At 41.2% G+C, this 17,545-nt stretch overlaps 1 protein-coding gene across 1 annotated transcript in view; it reads right to left on the bottom strand.

The window, feature by feature from the left end:
• The window catches only part of LOC134578072 (uncharacterized), a 125,505-nt gene that overhangs the window by 64,745 nt on the left and 43,215 nt on the right, over window positions 1-17,545 (bottom strand). Inside the window, exons 6-9 of the mRNA XM_063437046.1 lie at window positions 14,635-14,694; window positions 11,905-12,012; window positions 7,140-7,196; window positions 6,350-6,480 (exon numbers count right to left, since the gene is read on the bottom strand). Coding sequence (XP_063293116.1) covers window positions 6,350-6,480; window positions 7,140-7,196; window positions 11,905-12,012; window positions 14,635-14,694 — 356 coding nt within the window. The remainder of the gene's footprint in view (window positions 1-6,349; window positions 6,481-7,139; window positions 7,197-11,904; window positions 12,013-14,634; window positions 14,695-17,545) is intronic.

The following is a 17,545-nucleotide window of genomic DNA, read 5'->3' as shown; positions in this document are numbered from 1 at the left end:
AAGGAGAATTCTTGTTGCTCTGGTTATGAGTGTCTGGGCTCTTAAGTCTGTGTACAGGCCTTTATTGCTGTCACAAAGGGTTCTGGGAACCCCTGAAATTGGAGCAGGTTGAATAGGTACGGCCACAGCACCCTGTCAAATGCCTTCTCTGTGTGTCCAGAGAAGGCACCTTAGACTCCACCATGCACCACATCAGGTACACTCCCCAGTTGGGTATTTTCATACGGTTGTCACACAGATATAAAGCCCACCTGGTCTGGGTGGATCAGTCGTGGAAGGAGGGTTGTGATTCTGGATGCCAAAATGTTTGCCAATACTTTGAGGTCGGTGTTGAGGAGTGATATCGGTCTGTAACTTGGGACTAGGGTATCGTCTTTTCCTGGTTTTGGTAGCAGTATGATGTTAGCCACGGCCATGTCTGTGTCAGGTTTTCCTTCCTGCATAAAGTGATTACATAGAGTCGTGAAGTGTGGGGCTAGTTTGTCTCTAAATAGTTTGTAGTAGCTAATGTCAAAGCAGTCCAGTCCCGGGGCTTTGTTTCTCTTAAGAGACGCTATGGCCATCTCCATCTCCTCTTGTGTGATTGGGTGCTGCCTCCTCAGCTGTCACTCTTGGCATGGTCAGTTCCGAGAGGAACTTATGTAGGTCCGTAGTGTATGTTGTACAGTCGTTTGTAAGGTGGGGTGAGTGGTTGTATAGGCCTGAGTAGCATGTTGTGAACACCTCATAAATAGCATCTGGTGTTGCAACTACATTATTGGTTTTGTTGCATCCTGTTCTTGGTCACAATACTCTAGCTAGGAGGGTGTCCATTTTGTTTGCTTTCTCATAGAATAATTGTTTGGACTATAAGATCGAATGGGATACATGTTCAAGTGAGAGGTCTTTTATTGAGTGTCTAAGGGCATTAAGTTCTCTCAGTGTCTCTAAATTTGCCTGGAACATTAAATCTGGCTTGTTGCGGGCATATACGTTAAGGATGTGTATTTTAGTATTATAGAGGGTGCCTCTGATGTAGAGGTATCGCCAGTCCGGATCAGCCTGGGTGACAGTTATTTAGAATGGGCACCATTTCTGAACCAGGATTGCCACCCCCGCTCGCTTGCTTGCGGATCATTCTTGCCTCATACACTGTTGTGTATGTCTTGTCAGTCAATCTGATGGGAGCTGACCTGGGGTGGTGTGTCTCCTGCAGTAGTGCAATATCAACTTTTTTAGCTTTTACATCTCTCAGGAGCAGTCTGCAGTCAACAATTGGGCAGTCTCCTAGGGGACCCTCATCTAGCTATAAGTATTTGATAGGAAGGGTAGCTTTTTTGGTAAGTTGGTGTGGAAGAGATATTCCCGGGCACGCCTCATTTTTATGTACGAATATGATGCGAGCTTGTTCAACACCAGTGCATATATATATTTGGGGGAGGTTTCTTGATTTTTTTTTGTAATTAAAAGTAACTGAATTGAACATTGAACCTGAGTAATAGTGCCTGTAAGGGTCCCGCTACGTCTTGTGTGCAGCGTTGTCAGTAAGGTCAGCCTAGTTATTGAAGGCTTAGTGGCGAAGTATGGGGCCAGTTAGTGGTTGACTCCCGGGGGTCCCGAGTGGGGGGAGGAGGCTATACCGTTACGGGTAGTACAGTCAGAAGTAGTCATAGGTGTCTATCGGGATGAACTCTTGTCTTCTCCGACCTCTGCACTCCCAAGGGCTTAACGGTTAACTCAGATCCTATAGGGGACTATATCCCTGCGTTGGAGTGATCAGGGTAAGTTGGTGCCTGTAAAAGGCTAATACTCGCCCCAATGTTCATCGTCAATATTTTTTGTTTTGGGCATTTGGTATGTTCTGTCTATGAGCTGCAGAAGGTTTTCTTTTACCAAGTGCCTCGTGACATACAAACATATTTATCCGTTTCCTCTTACCATCCCCTGAGTGAAAGCGGTGGTCCCACATGCCTTCTCCCCCGCCTCTCCACACAGACCCATCAAAGTAGCTGTGGCGGAACCCACCTCGCCACTGGGCATTGGAGGGGCCTGGCTGCCTGCCTCTTACCTGCTGACTATGGCCCCTGGAAAATTGGTACATTTAAAGAACTATATTTGGGCATGTTGTACTTTATAATGCTGCTGCTGGCCCTTTTAAAATCATCTATGGACATATTGGGACTACTGTCCCTTTAAGACTGTGGAGCATATTCCAGTATAATGCCTTTAATATTACATATGTTTTTCCCCAACAACAGCTTTGTTCAACCAGGGGAGAGGACACCCTGGTTACTTTTTCCCCAAGCCATGGACCTACAACTGGGCACAAGTGGCAGGGGGCCATCTGGACAACTACACCCTGTGAGAAAGGCCAGCCGACTATCAGAGCCCCAGACCGACTGGAGGTCTGGAGTCTGGATAGTCTAAATGGGAAAGGGGAGAAATGTGGCGGAACCCACCTCGCCACTGGGCATTGGAGGGGCCTGGCTGCCTGCCTCTTACCTGCTGACTATGGCCCCTGGAAAATTGGTACATTTAAAGAACTATATTTGGGCATGTTGTACTTTATATTGCTGCTGCTGGCCCTTTTAAAATCATCTATGGACATATTGGGACTACTGTCCCTTTAAGACTGTGGAGCATATTCCAGTATAATGCCTTTAATATTACATATGTTATAATGTGTTCAGTTAACCTGGGTTATATGTATGCAGCATTCACCTGATTGTTCGGTAGAATCACTCCATTCATTATATTGAGTGAAACTACCGAACAACCAGACCACCCAGGAATAAGTGTGCCTCCAATTACCGTTTGCAACAATGTTGCAAACGGGTAATTGGCAATCCGTGCAGTGTGGTCTTTGTCCTCTGGGTGGCCGCCATTCGGGAAACGAACACGTGGCGGCGGCCATCTTAAACTCCCGAACAGCGGTGTTTTGCCGTCGAGTGTCTGGAACTAAAATCGGACACTCGACTAGGCAAGCACCGCTAAGACCTCCAGACTTCCAGGATTTCGTGGGGAAACTACCGAACAGCCCGCCGTTCGGTAGAAAGAAACCCACGAACTAGGGGATTCATGCGAACCCCCCTTAGGCTCCATAACCCAGGCAATTCGGTTGTTTCATTCCCTTTTCTGTGACCGACCGCAGGGCCAAAATGCATGGAACTGTTTTCGGATACTTTACCCATGCGGTCGGTCAAAACTTTGCCTGCTCCTAACTCCCGAACCCCTGGTCCGATCTGGGTGATTTTTGAGTATGTTGCAGGATACCTGTTTTAGGGGTGTATCATATGTATTTGGGGTACATCCAGGAATTGGGGAAAAGTGTGTACTGTATAATTGTGTTAAGTGTTAATCTAAGGGGAGGAGATGTGTGGGAGGTAACATCTATGCTATTGGTTATTTTATGCTTCCCCCTGGGTGTGGCCTGTAAGTGTATCATTGTAATAAAAGCCAGGCTGGATGTGCCAGTCCGGAGTTCCTGTTTTACCCTCAAAGTGAAGTGTCGTCTCATTATTGGGGGAAGGATTTATTGCATGCTGTTCCAGTTGACTGCTAGGAGTGTAAGCCTATTCGTATGGTTCCTATTCAACGGTCTACAGCATTCCTATGCTTGAGAATATTCGTATGCTTCTCTGATACGGTGATTGTGGTGTCTGCCAGAGTGCTTGGAGTCCTCAGGAAGCGCTAGGAGCATCCATTAACGGAGGTACCCAGTCGGGGTGCCAGGCGATCCGTTACAGTAGCCCCCCTAGTATGACTTAGCTGCCTTGGACTTAGCTGGCCAAGTGGTATTAGAGTCTCTCTTGGGTCAGCAAACGTTGACAGCTGTGCGCTGAGTGATCTCCACTGTTGGGTCAGTTGGTTCGCGCCGGTTCACCTGCCTCGTACCACTCTCTCGGGAGTGCCTGTGGGCCAGTTCACCTGCCTCGTACCACTCTCTCGGGAGTGCCTGTGGGCCCATTCTGGTTGGTCCCGGAAAGTGAAATCCACCGGTGGTGTAATGGAGAGTACGTGGAGGAATTTCATCGGGTTCCCTGGTAGGTTGGTATACGTTCTGCCACCTTAAAGGCCACTATTTGGAATGGGTGTCCCCAGGTAAACCGTATCCCAATGTGGCGCAGTACATCTGCCATCGGTTTCCAGTAGCGTCTACGTTGTAAGGTGCCTAGAGAGAGATATTGGTACAGAGTGATTGTGGTACCTTGATATGTGATGTCATGGTCTCTGTTGTATCGCAAGATGGCTTCCTTGGTGGTATAGTAATGGAAGCACAGGATAATGTCCCGTGGTGCTTGGCCCTCTGTTCTCCGTGCTCTTAGGGCTCTGTGCGCTCAGTTTATCACCATTCTTTCTTTTGGGATGTCAGGCAGCAGGTGCTAGAAGTAGCCCTCCATTTTCTGCAGCATTAGGCGTTTCCGGTAGGCCTCTTATGCGCAAGTTATTGCGCCTCGATCGGTTGGATAAATCCTCTATTAACATCTTCAGGTTGCAGAGCTGTTGTTTCAGTGCTGTACTACAGAGTTGTGTGCATTTACTGCTGTTTCAACTCTGTGTTCTAGGTCAGCTGTGCGCTTCCCCAGGGCCTGAATCTCCTGAGAGTTGAGGGTAATTTCGCCTGCCAGGTAAGAGTTTACCTCCGATAGTTTGTTGAGTATCTGGGTAGTATCTCCAGGTTTTGAGTCTATCATGTCATTCTCTGCCGTGGAAGCTGGAGACCCTGAACGTAGTGAGTCTGCCCAGCGACCATCTTGCGCAGCCTGTGAGGATCGGATGCCGCGAAGATGTCGGCGACGTTTTGGAATAAATCCTGCCGCCCTCCTCTTAGCTACGGAGCTTAGGTAGGACATTGATAAATACAGCTGTTGTGTTTGTGAGCTGCGATGCTGTTTACAGGTGCTTGATTGCCTGTGGATGCACGGGAGTCCTCAAGCTATACGGCCATCAAGGTTGGCTGCCAGAACACGATCCCCCACACCCCCCAAAAGAAATATCTATTTTAACTCGATCTCTGTCAGATCTTGTAAAATATGCAGGCCATCCTGTAAAGGAATATGTAAGTGATATAAGCCTGAATAAGGAGTTGAGTCTTGAAGACATTCTTAAAATAATTCATGTCATGTCTTAAAAATCTAAGGCTTCCTTCCTGACCAACAATTGTATTGCTGAGGCGGCCACAATGATGCTAAAAGGTGAACAAGAAGGAATTGAAAAAAATTTGTCAAACCTTTGATATTACAGCTGTTGTGAACATCATTATCCATGATACCTTGTGACATTTAAAAACATAAATTTACAATAAATAATAAAAATACCTAAAAATATACTTAAAGGATAGAGGAAACACTTTATTGTATGCACTTACAAAATGCCAGAAAGTTAAAAGCCCATCAAATATCGTTGCCAACTTCTCAATGGATCCCAAGGTGGAAATTCAGGAACTCAGGTGGAAGAAGCACGAACAAAATAAAACTTTAAAATACAAATTAAAAGTCCGTAATGTAAAGTATTCCTGCCGCCCTACGCGTTTCGTCCTTAGACTTCGTCAGGGGCATCCGGCTGGTTGCCCCTGACGAAGTCTAAGGACGAAACGCGTAGGGCGGCAGGAATACTTTACATTACGGACTTTTAATTTGTATTTTAAAGTTTTATTTTGTTCGTGCTTCTTCCACCTGAGTTCCTGAATTTCCACCTTGGGATCCATTGAGAAGTTGGCAACGATATTTGATGGGCTTTTAACTTTCTGGCATTTTGTAAGTGCATACAATAAAGTGTTTCCTCTATCCTTAAAGTGGTACACTATGTTCTTTTATTTTTCCCTTTAAGCGAAATCCTTGGGAAAAAGAGAATTCCATTGATCCTCCTGTCTACGCTCAATGTGATTATACTGGGAGATTTTGTATTATACATTTGTGTTTCTTCTGAAGATGTTGAGGAATCTTCATACTCCCTTATAATATTTGGGTAATTTCTTTTATCGTATATATACCCACTTGTGATTATCCACTGGTACATTGTGTATAAGGTGTATACTTTTTTTGCTAAAAATATACTTACCTTCCACTTTTTTTAGAATATTACTAGGAAGCAATGTTATCTCTGCAGTGAATGTATTCTGAGTGAAGAAGGATATTTTCTGACTGGGCTTTTTCCTTACCATAAGTGATAACATACTTGGTAAATCCGAATTTTAAATATACTTTAAAACATTGAAAAAACTACTGACATTTTTTTTTATCCCAGTTTTGTAAGGATAGTGACCACCAAATTTATTTTCCCACAACGAAGAAGCTAAAACACATCTACTTTATTAGTATGAGACTGGATCGTATTAATTAAAAAAAAACAAAAAAACATATAATCATACCTTTTCTTTCCCATCCAGTAACATATTAGATCGATATCATGACATGACTTGGCTAGCAGAGAAAACGTGCTTTCCTTTTCATTTCTCCAGTTCCCTCTGACAAAGGAGTGTGCAAAATGCCAGTGTCCAACCTAAGTGGGTAATTGGGTAATGTATATGTTATATATACACAAGAGTATTACCGAGCTCTTCGGTATATCTTCATTAATGTGCAAAGTATGTGAATGTATCAAAGAGTTCCTCAACAGTTACACTCCTAGTAATGTGCGGTGTGCATTCATGTTTCAAAAAGTTCCACAGCAATAAACATCACAGTAACACATGGTGTGTATTTGTGTTTGTATACAATAATTTTCATGATTAAGATACTTTGCTGTTTTCTAGCTATACTATCAGTCTCCCAGTTTAATCTGTTGTGACTGTATGTATACATTAGTTTTCATGATTGAGAACAACAGCAAAGTATCCTTAAGTCGCACGTATTTACAACAACAACTTTAAACTAGAAACATAGGCAGTCAATCATCAGTGGTGTTGTCCCATGTGCCTTGTCATATACCAGATAATATCTCAGAAAATAGGATTCCCATTAAGACAATAGAAATATTGAACTAAACCTGTTTTCCCCTATCCATGAAAATAATAAGAATTATGAACTGATGCATTGTGAACTCTGGTTTATTACACATATAACATAGCCTTGTCAAACTTTGTAACACACTGGTAAATGGTCCATGGCTCTCCCTCACCCAACAAAGAGCCATTTTTTTTACCCTGCATGGACACTTACAGGCTCCATATGTTGAATGTGCACAATGTCCCCAATGGCACCAGAATCCATAAGCTCCTGAAAAGATAAAGACAATAAAGCTGTAGATAGAAAATATTTCTAGAAGATGACACCATGAAAAAACTTCTCCGTGGACATGCAAGAAGCTAAATGGTCTACTTCTGCATGTTTTATGACAATATCTTATGATTTGCTACAAAGAAACACGCTGGATAAGAGAAGACTCAGCAGCCATTCATATAAAATGTAGCGGTAAATTCATTAGATGTCTCACTAACATATATTCTAGTCTAATAGAATGATCCAGCATTATTAAAAAGTCACGTTTAATACATAAAGACATCAAATAGAATTTTGACTAACGAATGGTCTTTTTAATGGTCCAAAAATATGGGAGCCTATATACTAAACCCATAGCAGTTAGGAGTTAACTCCAGCGTAGATCTTTGTCAGATAATAATTGAATTACCGTATATAGTAATATGACCATTAGATGATTGCAAAACTTTGAAAATTACACATAAGTATGGAGAAATAATGTAACTTTTTTTGTGATGAAGGTGTTATGATAATCTCCTGGCTATTTACTGAACAATGTTAACGCTATGCACATTTCTACATTAATATTATTCAAATAATCCAAAATGCCAATATTACCAGAACCCTAACTGTTGTTCTCCATTTGTTGTAGCCTGAAGTGGAGGTACAACTGCAATATCCATGATGATTTGCCTGCCTAAATGATGTAAAAGAATGATGATGGCTGTATTTCTGCATTGGGCTACCTGTTAGCCCACCATGTTTTAGTGCAGAGATGTCAAAAACCCACATGTCAAGAGCTCCCAGAATTCTTTAAATGCAACAGATGGCCAAAGAATCAGTTTCTGGTGATGACTTTATTGCATACCTAAAAACATCCAATACATTTACCACATACATACTTAACCCCTTAAGGACAAAACTTCTGGAATAAAAGGGAATCATGACATGTCACACATGTCATGTGTCCTTAAGGGGTTAAAGGGACACTATAGTCACCTAAACAACTTTAGCTTAATGAAGCAGTTTTAGTGCATAGATCATGCCTCTCGGGTTTCACTGCTCAATACACTGCCATTTAGGAGTTAAATCACTTTGTTTCGGTTAAGCCATTGCCACACCTCCCCTGGCTCTGATTGACACAGCCTGCATGAAAACAAATTGGTTTCACTTTCAATCAGATGTAATTTACCTTAAACAATTGTATCTCTTGCTCTGTAAATTGAACTTTAATCACATATAGTAGGCTCTTGCAGTGTCTAGCAAGCTATTAACATAGCAGGGGATAAGAAAATCTAAATTTAACAGAATTTGCTATAAAGAAAGGATAAACTTTAGATGACTTTTTACAGGAAGTGTTTATGGAAGGCTGTGCAAGTCAAATGCAGGGAGGTGTGACTAGGGTTCATAAGCAAAGTGATTTAACTCCTAAATGGCAGAGAATTGAGCAGTGAGACTGCAGGGGCATGATCTATACACCAAAACTCCTTCATTAAGCTAAAGTTGTTTTGGTGACTATAGTGTCCCTTTAATAAGTATTTGGCCCAGGCACTCAAAACGTCCTGTATTGTTTTCTGTCAAATAATACCTTTAAAGTATCCAGCTTGATGGAATTTGGTGGTGCCATACCATTAAATTATAAGATTTTAAGGACATGCTGTGTGGTGCCCTGACAGCTTGTTGTCCAAGAGTTCAACACTCATTATGTTGCTGTAACGTTCAGAACATGTAAACATTCTAGTGCAGAAGATTCCATGATAGTTAATATGTTAGTTTTCTGTTAGATTACGCACGAGTGAACATACAATATTGCTAATAAATAATTACCTACTAGAAACCTAGCTACAACAGCCAGAAATAAATAATCTATTACTTGCTACTTATTAACAGATAGAGTAAGATTGGACATCAGGAGCCACAATTCATTGGTTCATACAGATTCCATAAAGTAAATATATATATATATATATATATATATATATATATATATATACCCACTGCTGAGAGAGCTCATTTGGTCAAACTGATAAAATGAGAATAATTGAGATGAGAAATGAGACCATATATCAATTATATATCAATTATTGAGTTAGATAACACGAAGAGAGGGAACTAAGAGTTTAAGGATAACTAAAAAAAAACAAAAAACATTATAACCACTATAATGCTCTATAGAGGTTATGGCGCCAGGAGTGCCCTTGTTGCCCCACCATTGCAAGGAGTCAAACTGTTTTGAATCGTTTTGAATTCTTACCTGTGGTCAGATGGACGCCACACCCTGCCACCACTACAGTCTTCAGGAGTTTTGTTAGCTATCCTGAGCAAAGCCCTGCAATGCAGGGCTAGCTAGTTAGTTGAGAGTGTCAGTGAATCACTCTCAGCCAAGGAACTAAGTGCCGCATTGCCAGCTCCAGGTCACACAGGGAGCATACGGCTCTGTGTAAGCTGTAGTGGAGGCAGAGAGAGGTGATTGATAGACCAAGGTAAGAAGTCCAACCATTTTAAAATGGTTTGACTACTTACTTTGCAGGGGACAAGGCCACTCCTGGCACCATAACCACTAAGGCACACTGTAATGTTTATGGAGCTTGAAGTATTTATTTTTAGTGAAAAAAAGCACTAAATACTTTGTAGGGGCACTCTATCCACCATAACCACCAGAGCTCATTGTAGAAGTTATGGTGCAAAAAGTTCATGGGCAGGGGTTGGGGCCTGGCCAGCATGGCGGATGGTCGCAACTCACAGGAGCTCTCAAGCACAATGATCACCCAAGCGACGAATCAAGACTCCTGCGGCTAACCAGACCCAAAAAGGGTTCTACTCGCCACAGACGACAACTGGAGTGTTCCGGTTCGGAAAACCGGAATGCCGGCTGCCAAAAGCACTAAAGAGCGGTTGCGGCCTAGCGAGGGTTATGGGCGGGAGTGTCTCCTGTCCCGGACTCCCTCTCCCAGCAGGACCACACAGTGCTTCGTTCCCCCTCCCTGGACCAGGGGGACATCCCGGTCCCTACTCCACTGCCCACTGGAGCCCTTTGACTCGCTCAGGCGAACTTTAACAAGCATCAGTAACTCCAGTGGTTGCGGCCTACTAGGCAAGCTGCCTACTTTACGAGTAAACACCCCCACGCGGGCTCCCCGCCAGGAACCTATGTATGCAGAGCCATGGCTAATAAAATTTGATAAAATCTGCGCTCGATTCTGGGCCAAGATGGGGAGGAGACAAGTGGATACCACACCATGGGACCCACACGCTCAGGCCCAACTCAGGCCTAAAGGCAGCAAAGACCAAAGGAAGCACCCGACACAAACCTCACGCAGAGCCCAGACAGAGAAGAGGGCGCCACCGGTCCAACGACCAAAGCGGCAACGCCGACAGCCCAATAAGTCTCTCCACAGTAGCAACGAAAGATGGCAATCTGGTGGGCACCGCTGCTCCAAGCGCAGATCGCGCCACAGGAGGGCTCCTGCTCAGAGATATCAGCCGCAAACACTGCAGAGATCAAGAAGCCACAAGCCCGGCGAAGACAGGAACCGAAACCCGAGCAGAACAACACGAGGGTACAGCGGTACCAGTAACTGGAGGGGCATCCACACGGGGCTAAACAGACTTTGGCTGTTATGTACCTGCAGCCTCCAAGCTCTTGGCATCGGCTAAGCAGCCCTCAAAGACGCTCAGGACACGCAAACAATGCTTGCGGTACCCATATGTTGAAACAGCAACCTAGTGATATGACTAGCAACCCAGTGATTATTATTGTTTTTGTTTTTTGTTACTTTTTCTGGGCCCTACGACAAATACCTAAAACTAACCAATGAGCCATGCTACAATTTACATTTATGCACGCTAGGGTATAGCATGCAAAGCATCGGAATATTGCACAGACATGTTGGCTTAGCCTGTGATTCATCTCTTATGTATAATGTTTATCTAAAGTTAACTCATGAGTAACTATTAATGTACAATTGTGCAAACCTCATTAAGTGCCCCCACCCTGTTTAGATGCCTTGTAGGCTCAGCTGGCCTGTCGCCGGGTAGTGAGACATAACTAGCCTACTTACCTCAATATTGATCGCTTGCAATGTATGACCAACAACAGTCATAGGATCTTCAGCTAAATTGTTTCGAACAGCATGTATAGCCAGACTGTTACTCTTATTTTGCTAAGCCTGTCCAAGCTTATCCTTGAATTTATCTTTGCACTCTATTCTACTGACAAAACGGTTTAGCCATGCTGAAGTTTATAAACCAAAAATGTGCTCGTTCTATCGTGTTCCTCTATGTTTTAACTGTTTTAATGCGCTGGAGGATATGCCTTTGGGGTACCTCCCAAGCGAATGTTATAAGCTTACGCACAACAAAAATAAAGAATTTAAAAAAAAAAAGTTCATGGGCGCTAGAGTTCATGTCATAAAATGTTTGAGTTGTTTGCAAAAACAATTGGGCTCTCCCAGCACCTATGGCAAGACCTCTGTGTGGTGGTACAGCTAATGAGGAAGTTTACTTTAGATGTAAATAAAGGTGTTCACAGTGTAGAACGGTCATCCAAAGAGGTGTAATGGTTATGTTACTTAGAGAGCTTCTGTAATTTATATACAGGAAATGCCAAAATGTATTCTTATACAAAAATCTGCATGTTTCAGCATTTGGAATTAAACATATTGTATTGTGTTCTTGTGTTATAATACAAGCCAATTAAAAAGACAATAGTAAGGCATGCACTTACCTTTATTTTCTGTGAGACTGGATGATATCGCATAACATGACCAACTGCAAGCATGACGCCGTTCTCTTTGCACGTAGATACAATTTCACAGCAATCTTCAGGAGTTACCTTGAAATGATTAATAAACAACATTTTATTCACATATTGAAATATGAGACTGCATACATAAGTAGGTCATTCAGGAGTTGATGAGCTGTGGCAGTAAAGATGTGGTTGTCCTACAATTCCCATATATCTCTTCCAGGTCTAAAAGCCCCCCTGAGCCCTGCTATTTAAAGGACAACTGCTAACAAATTCAGTTCATTTTATTTTTTTTAGGTTTCTTTTACATTTACACTCCAAACACTTATTTTCACAAAATTCCATTTCACAAAAAGTGCAGATTGTAATATAAATTGGTACATTTATAAATTAACTTTGTAACACCCTCCTGGCTGTCCATCAATCCACCGTGTTCCTGTTACTGTCTGTTTGATTAGACAGCCACAGAAAGTCTGGGCTGGGAAGAAGAGGAGTGCCTGCAAAAGCTGCAGTCAAGAGATCTTAGGCAATCTTAGGCAAGCTGTTTTTAAAATATACCCCAATTAAAAAAAATGCATAGCCTGCGTGTTGTCATTGGGGGTATAATTTACTAAATAGTCAACCGATGGTGTAGTACATGTGAATTTGCACAAATTGAAAGAACTTTAAAAGTATCTTTTTTATCTTTTTATAGTTTTGGATTAGTTGTTTTTGGCTATTTTTTTTATAGTTTACACTTATTAATGAACTACTTACTACATGAACAATAATAATGTCAAGTGTATTATCCCAAAATAATACATTTCTTTAGTTCTCTCCTTCACAGTTTTAATGACAATGAAACCATTAAGCACATTAATTGTCGGCACATTTTGAAGGTGTCATAAGCATGTTGTAAATGTTACTTTTTAATGGAGGGGTATGATAAACACATGCTTTGAAGTGTGACTAGAGAGTGTTAGCTGCAAAGAGTTCAGTGATTACTAGCCAAAAATATATACAATTGCCAACCCCATTCCAGCTTTGGGTTTTTTTTTTTTTTAGTTTTTAGTTTTTTCCATTTATTGTTAAACCCTGACTTAGTAAACAACTGCATACATTTAAATATGTAACAGAGTCACATAAGCTGCATCAAATGTAACTACTGGAAGATGACTGCTCTCTATGAAGCCTATTAATTTTGTAAAAGACACGGAGGCTCATATTATGCATAACTCTTTCTTTATTTCCTCAGCAGCAAAGATATAGGAATATAAATATTATCAAAAATGAAAGAAAAAACTATATAGGCATAACAGGCAGCCAATCACATAATAGAGGGAGTCACTATATAAGTCCTGTGTCTCCCACAATCCCCCTCTTTCTTTGCTGCTTCCTCAGACAGATAAGTGTTTGCTCTTCTCTCTATAATCCGTTTTTGGTTTGCATTTAATTGTATTGCCTTTTCCTTTATATTGCCTTGTTTGCATATTGTACTATTTGCTTTTATTTACCATTGCCGTTAGTGTTCCCTCTGGGACCCCTGGGGTGTTTTCCTTTCCCTGCCCTCCCCTGCCTCCTCGTGCTTCCACACGGGACCCGGCACTGTGTTCTCTGCCGCGGCCGGAGGAGGAGAGCAGAATTCGATTTTGTATATGATTCTCGAAGAATGTATTTGGTAAGTCTACAGTTTTGAGTTTGGGAATTACCATATTTATCTGTCTTTTTTAGCTTGAAGTTATCGCATTGTTCCCGTTTTCCTGTTCCGGTCAAGTGGGACATCGTTCATCTTACCTGGTCTTCGGTTTCGCAAGAAAGAGGGGGATTGTGGGAGACACAGGACTTATATAGTGACTCCCTCTATTATGTGATTGGTTGCCTGTTGTGCCTATACAGTTTTTTCTTTCATTTTTGATAATATTTATATTCCTCTATCTTTGCTGCTGAGGAAATAAAGAAAGAGTTATGCATAATAATGTTATTAGTAAAATCTGGGAATTTTGCCACTAAATATCAGATGATAGCAATGTTGTAACAAAACAAGCAAAACATACAACTGTAGTGAGACATTCTTCACATTTTAAAGGTATTTAACACCATACACAGTCTTAACATGAAAAGAGATACATTTGATTAAACAGAAATAAATACATTATAAGGATACTCTAAGCAACAATATAATTTTAGCCTAATTAAGCAGTTCTGGTGTATAGATCATGACCCTACAATGTCACCTTTCAATTCTCTGCCAATTAGGAGTTAAATCGCTTTTGTACGATGTATGCAGCCCTAGGCACACCATCTCCTGGCTGTCACGGACAGAGACAAGATGAAGAAAAGTTTTAATTTTCAATCAGACATGGCAGCAAAGTTTAGACGTTTTTATCTCCTGCTCTGTCATTTGAACTTTATTCACGCACAGGAGGCTCCTGTAGGCTATTAACAGAGCAGGAGATGAGAAATTCTAAATTAAACTGACTGCAATAAAACGTTTCAACATTGGATCTCTCTTTACAGGAAAATTGTAGTGAGACTGTGTAAGTCACATGCAGGGAGGTGTGACTAGGTCTGCATAAACAAAGTAATTTCACTCCTAAATAGCAGAGAATTCATCAGTTAGTATGCAGTGCTAAAACTGTTTTTTTTTTTTTAAACTAAAGTTGTTTTGGTGGTTTTTCCCTTTATATTAGTGAGTTGCAGGAAGCTGTTACTTTACTAAAATTGACTTACAGCCATGGGTTTTTCCAATAAAATATGGTAACCTCTTCTAGCAAATGCTATTGCAGGATCCTGGAAATACAAACAAAACATATTAGAGACAATTTAGCAGCGATATTATTATTAAAAGACACAGAGCAGACAATAGGTAGAAAGGTCCATGCAATTTGTCTATGATGATAAGATGGGGCACAAAAGTTTTTGGTTTTTTTAATTGTCACTTCATCCTGGTCATAAGGCTTATTGTGCGTGACATCTGAACCACAGAGACAAGTGGTATATTGGAAATGTCATTCATTAAGCAGCTCTCACAATCCAAATTATTATTTTATTTTTTTTAACTACCCCTTTCAGGCACAATTAACTGACCATCATCCAGTGTGCAGATTTGGAAGGATCAGCAGCTGGTGTGGTTCAGTAGCTGGTATGGGGATACGCTGGGTTCTGGTGGCTGGTGGCAAGATTATTTGTGGGTTGGTGGCTGGTGTGAAGGGCTGGTGGTTGGAGGGTCAGAAGCAGGTATGTGGCAGTGACTGATGATGAGAAGGTCCCGGGTCATGGCTGGTGTGTACCTGGCTTCTAAAAGCTTGTCTAGTGCAGAGTTTAGTTTGGGTACCATTGGCTGGTTTAGGGGTATATTAGGAAGAAATAGTAAGTAGGGATGTTTGTGTGTTAATTGTCTAGCTTGGGGTTTGGTTGGAATCTGGAGGCAGCAGTAAGTGTACGAATGGATGGGGAACTGATGTTGGTACTGCAGGATAAGTGACAGATTCTCTGGGTGAATAAGAGGAGAATTAAACATTTTTAAAGCTCACAAAATGAGGCAGTACTATTGATGGAGGGCAGGTAGTACAGAGTCGGTATCTTCTATGTGTAAAAAAAAAAAAAAAAAAAAAATCACCCATGAGTCTATCAATTATTTTCAAACACAATAAACCAGAGGTATACATTCAACGGGTACTTAAACTAAATCTTTATTAACATTTACGCTTCCAAACAAAATATTTATTTCCAATTCAAGTACTCAAAATGTTAGGGTGAGATGGGCTTAAGAGGCGTTTCATGCCTGGGGAGTCATGTAGACTACTACCGTTGCTGCAGGTGGTTTAGATGTAAGCAGTAACCGGATGCACCTGAACAAATGGTTGCGTTTGTGGTTAGTTGCAATAGAATGGAGGTTTTTTTAAAGAGGAACTATCACTCTGAGAATTTTGCACAAACAAATATATTACTGAAAGTATTCTGACTTGTGCTAGGTTTTATTTTTACACTGTAACCCCATGTTTCCCTGGAACCTCATGAAGTTCTAAACAGGCATATAGAACATCCTGTTAAAAAGAAAGACACGTAAGTCAGCCTACCACCAAGATATGTTGGCAACCAGGCATGTATTCAGTGGATACAAGTATACTTTACACTTGCCTCAACTTCTCATTTCAATACAGTATAATGTTAAAAGGTGTTCACTGCAATTTAGCGAAAAACAAATTGAAGGTGTGGGATCTCGGTGAAGAACAAGGTGATGAAAAATAGACTGGTGCTAAGAGAAAGGTGTTTTAAACTCACCCCAAACTTACATTTTTTCAAAGGTTTCCTCTTCTCTTCCTCTTTCCCAATCGGTTTTCTTTTCTGATCTACTTCTCTTTAAAACACAAGACAAAGTAGGGTCTACTTTGTCTTATGAGTATTTCCTACATTTGATAAAGCTTGACAAAGTATGGAGCTTAAGGTAGCTCCACTGCCTTTGTCAAGTATAATTTTCCCATGATACTCACCTTTCAATCACGTCTCTCCTTCTTAGTGTTGCGTGGTCCTTTGTCTTCATTTTCGAGCAATGGATTTAGATTTTATCGCATACTATCAGCAGATGACGGCACCGACAGTACGTCACTGCCAGTAATGGGAAGATGGCAGCACCTTGAAAAAGTTTACTTTCAATTCACTTTGACCACCCTTGAAAAAAATTATTTGGTACTGGCAAAGGCAGATACAGACTTGCACAAAAATAAAACAATAAAATAAATAATGATCAAATTATATAATGTATTTCAAAGACTATTTTTATAGAACATATCTGCAACAAAATTCTTAATCATGAAGATCGCTTTTGTGGGCCGTGAGAACATGAGCATGTGAAACTATTAGACACTTCTCCCACGATATAACAGCATTTTGAAAAAAAGCTAATCTGGTAGAGTTTATTTTACTTTAGGTATATATAATTAGTTGATAAAATTAACTCAGACCTTATGAACTAAGGAGTATATACTGGACAGTACAGGACAGTGTTGCTATAGGAGGTAATTTCACATGCTTTAAAACAAGCATGGTTATTCACTATAGTGAGAACTCAGGGTGAATTTCAAATTTAAGGTTAAAAATAGCCACACTGGAAAAATTCTCTAAGTCAGTTATGCTTTTTGTTTAGCTACTCTGGCCTTAAAGGGACACGCCAAACCCCTAAAGCACATTATCTTGCTGAAAAGCTTTATGTGTGAAGAGCGTGTCCTATTTTTTTCATTTTTCAAAAAGTGCAGTTTTCACTAGAAATCTAAACTTTTATGATTTAACCTTGTTACACCTTCTGGCTGTAAATCAGATAACAGGTCCTGTTACTTCCTGGTTTTGTTAGCCGAGTGGAGCTAAACTCAAGAAGCAGCACCTGCCTTCTCATTGAGCTGTATTGTGAAGTCTGTGATTGGACAGCAACAGAAAGTCTGGGTGGGGGGGAGGGGGGTGACAGGAAACCAAAATGGCCGCTTGAGCTCCGAGTTCCGCTCCACGAGGCACTAAAATAACTTAAACATGGCATCCTTCGCAGGATATGCCCCCTAAGCGAATGCCTAAAACCCGCGCCGCAAAAGATGTCGAATTGCCAGGCATGGAGACTCGTGAACACGCGGAAATTAAGCAGTTTCTCTCG

This window comes from Pelobates fuscus, chromosome 11, assembly GCF_036172605.1.
Source record: "Pelobates fuscus isolate aPelFus1 chromosome 11, aPelFus1.pri, whole genome shotgun sequence".
Lineage (NCBI taxonomy): Eukaryota > Metazoa > Chordata > Amphibia > Anura > Pelobatidae > Pelobates > Pelobates fuscus.
The sequence above is the reverse complement of the archived record's forward strand: the minus strand, read 5'-3'. Positions and strand labels throughout refer to the sequence as shown.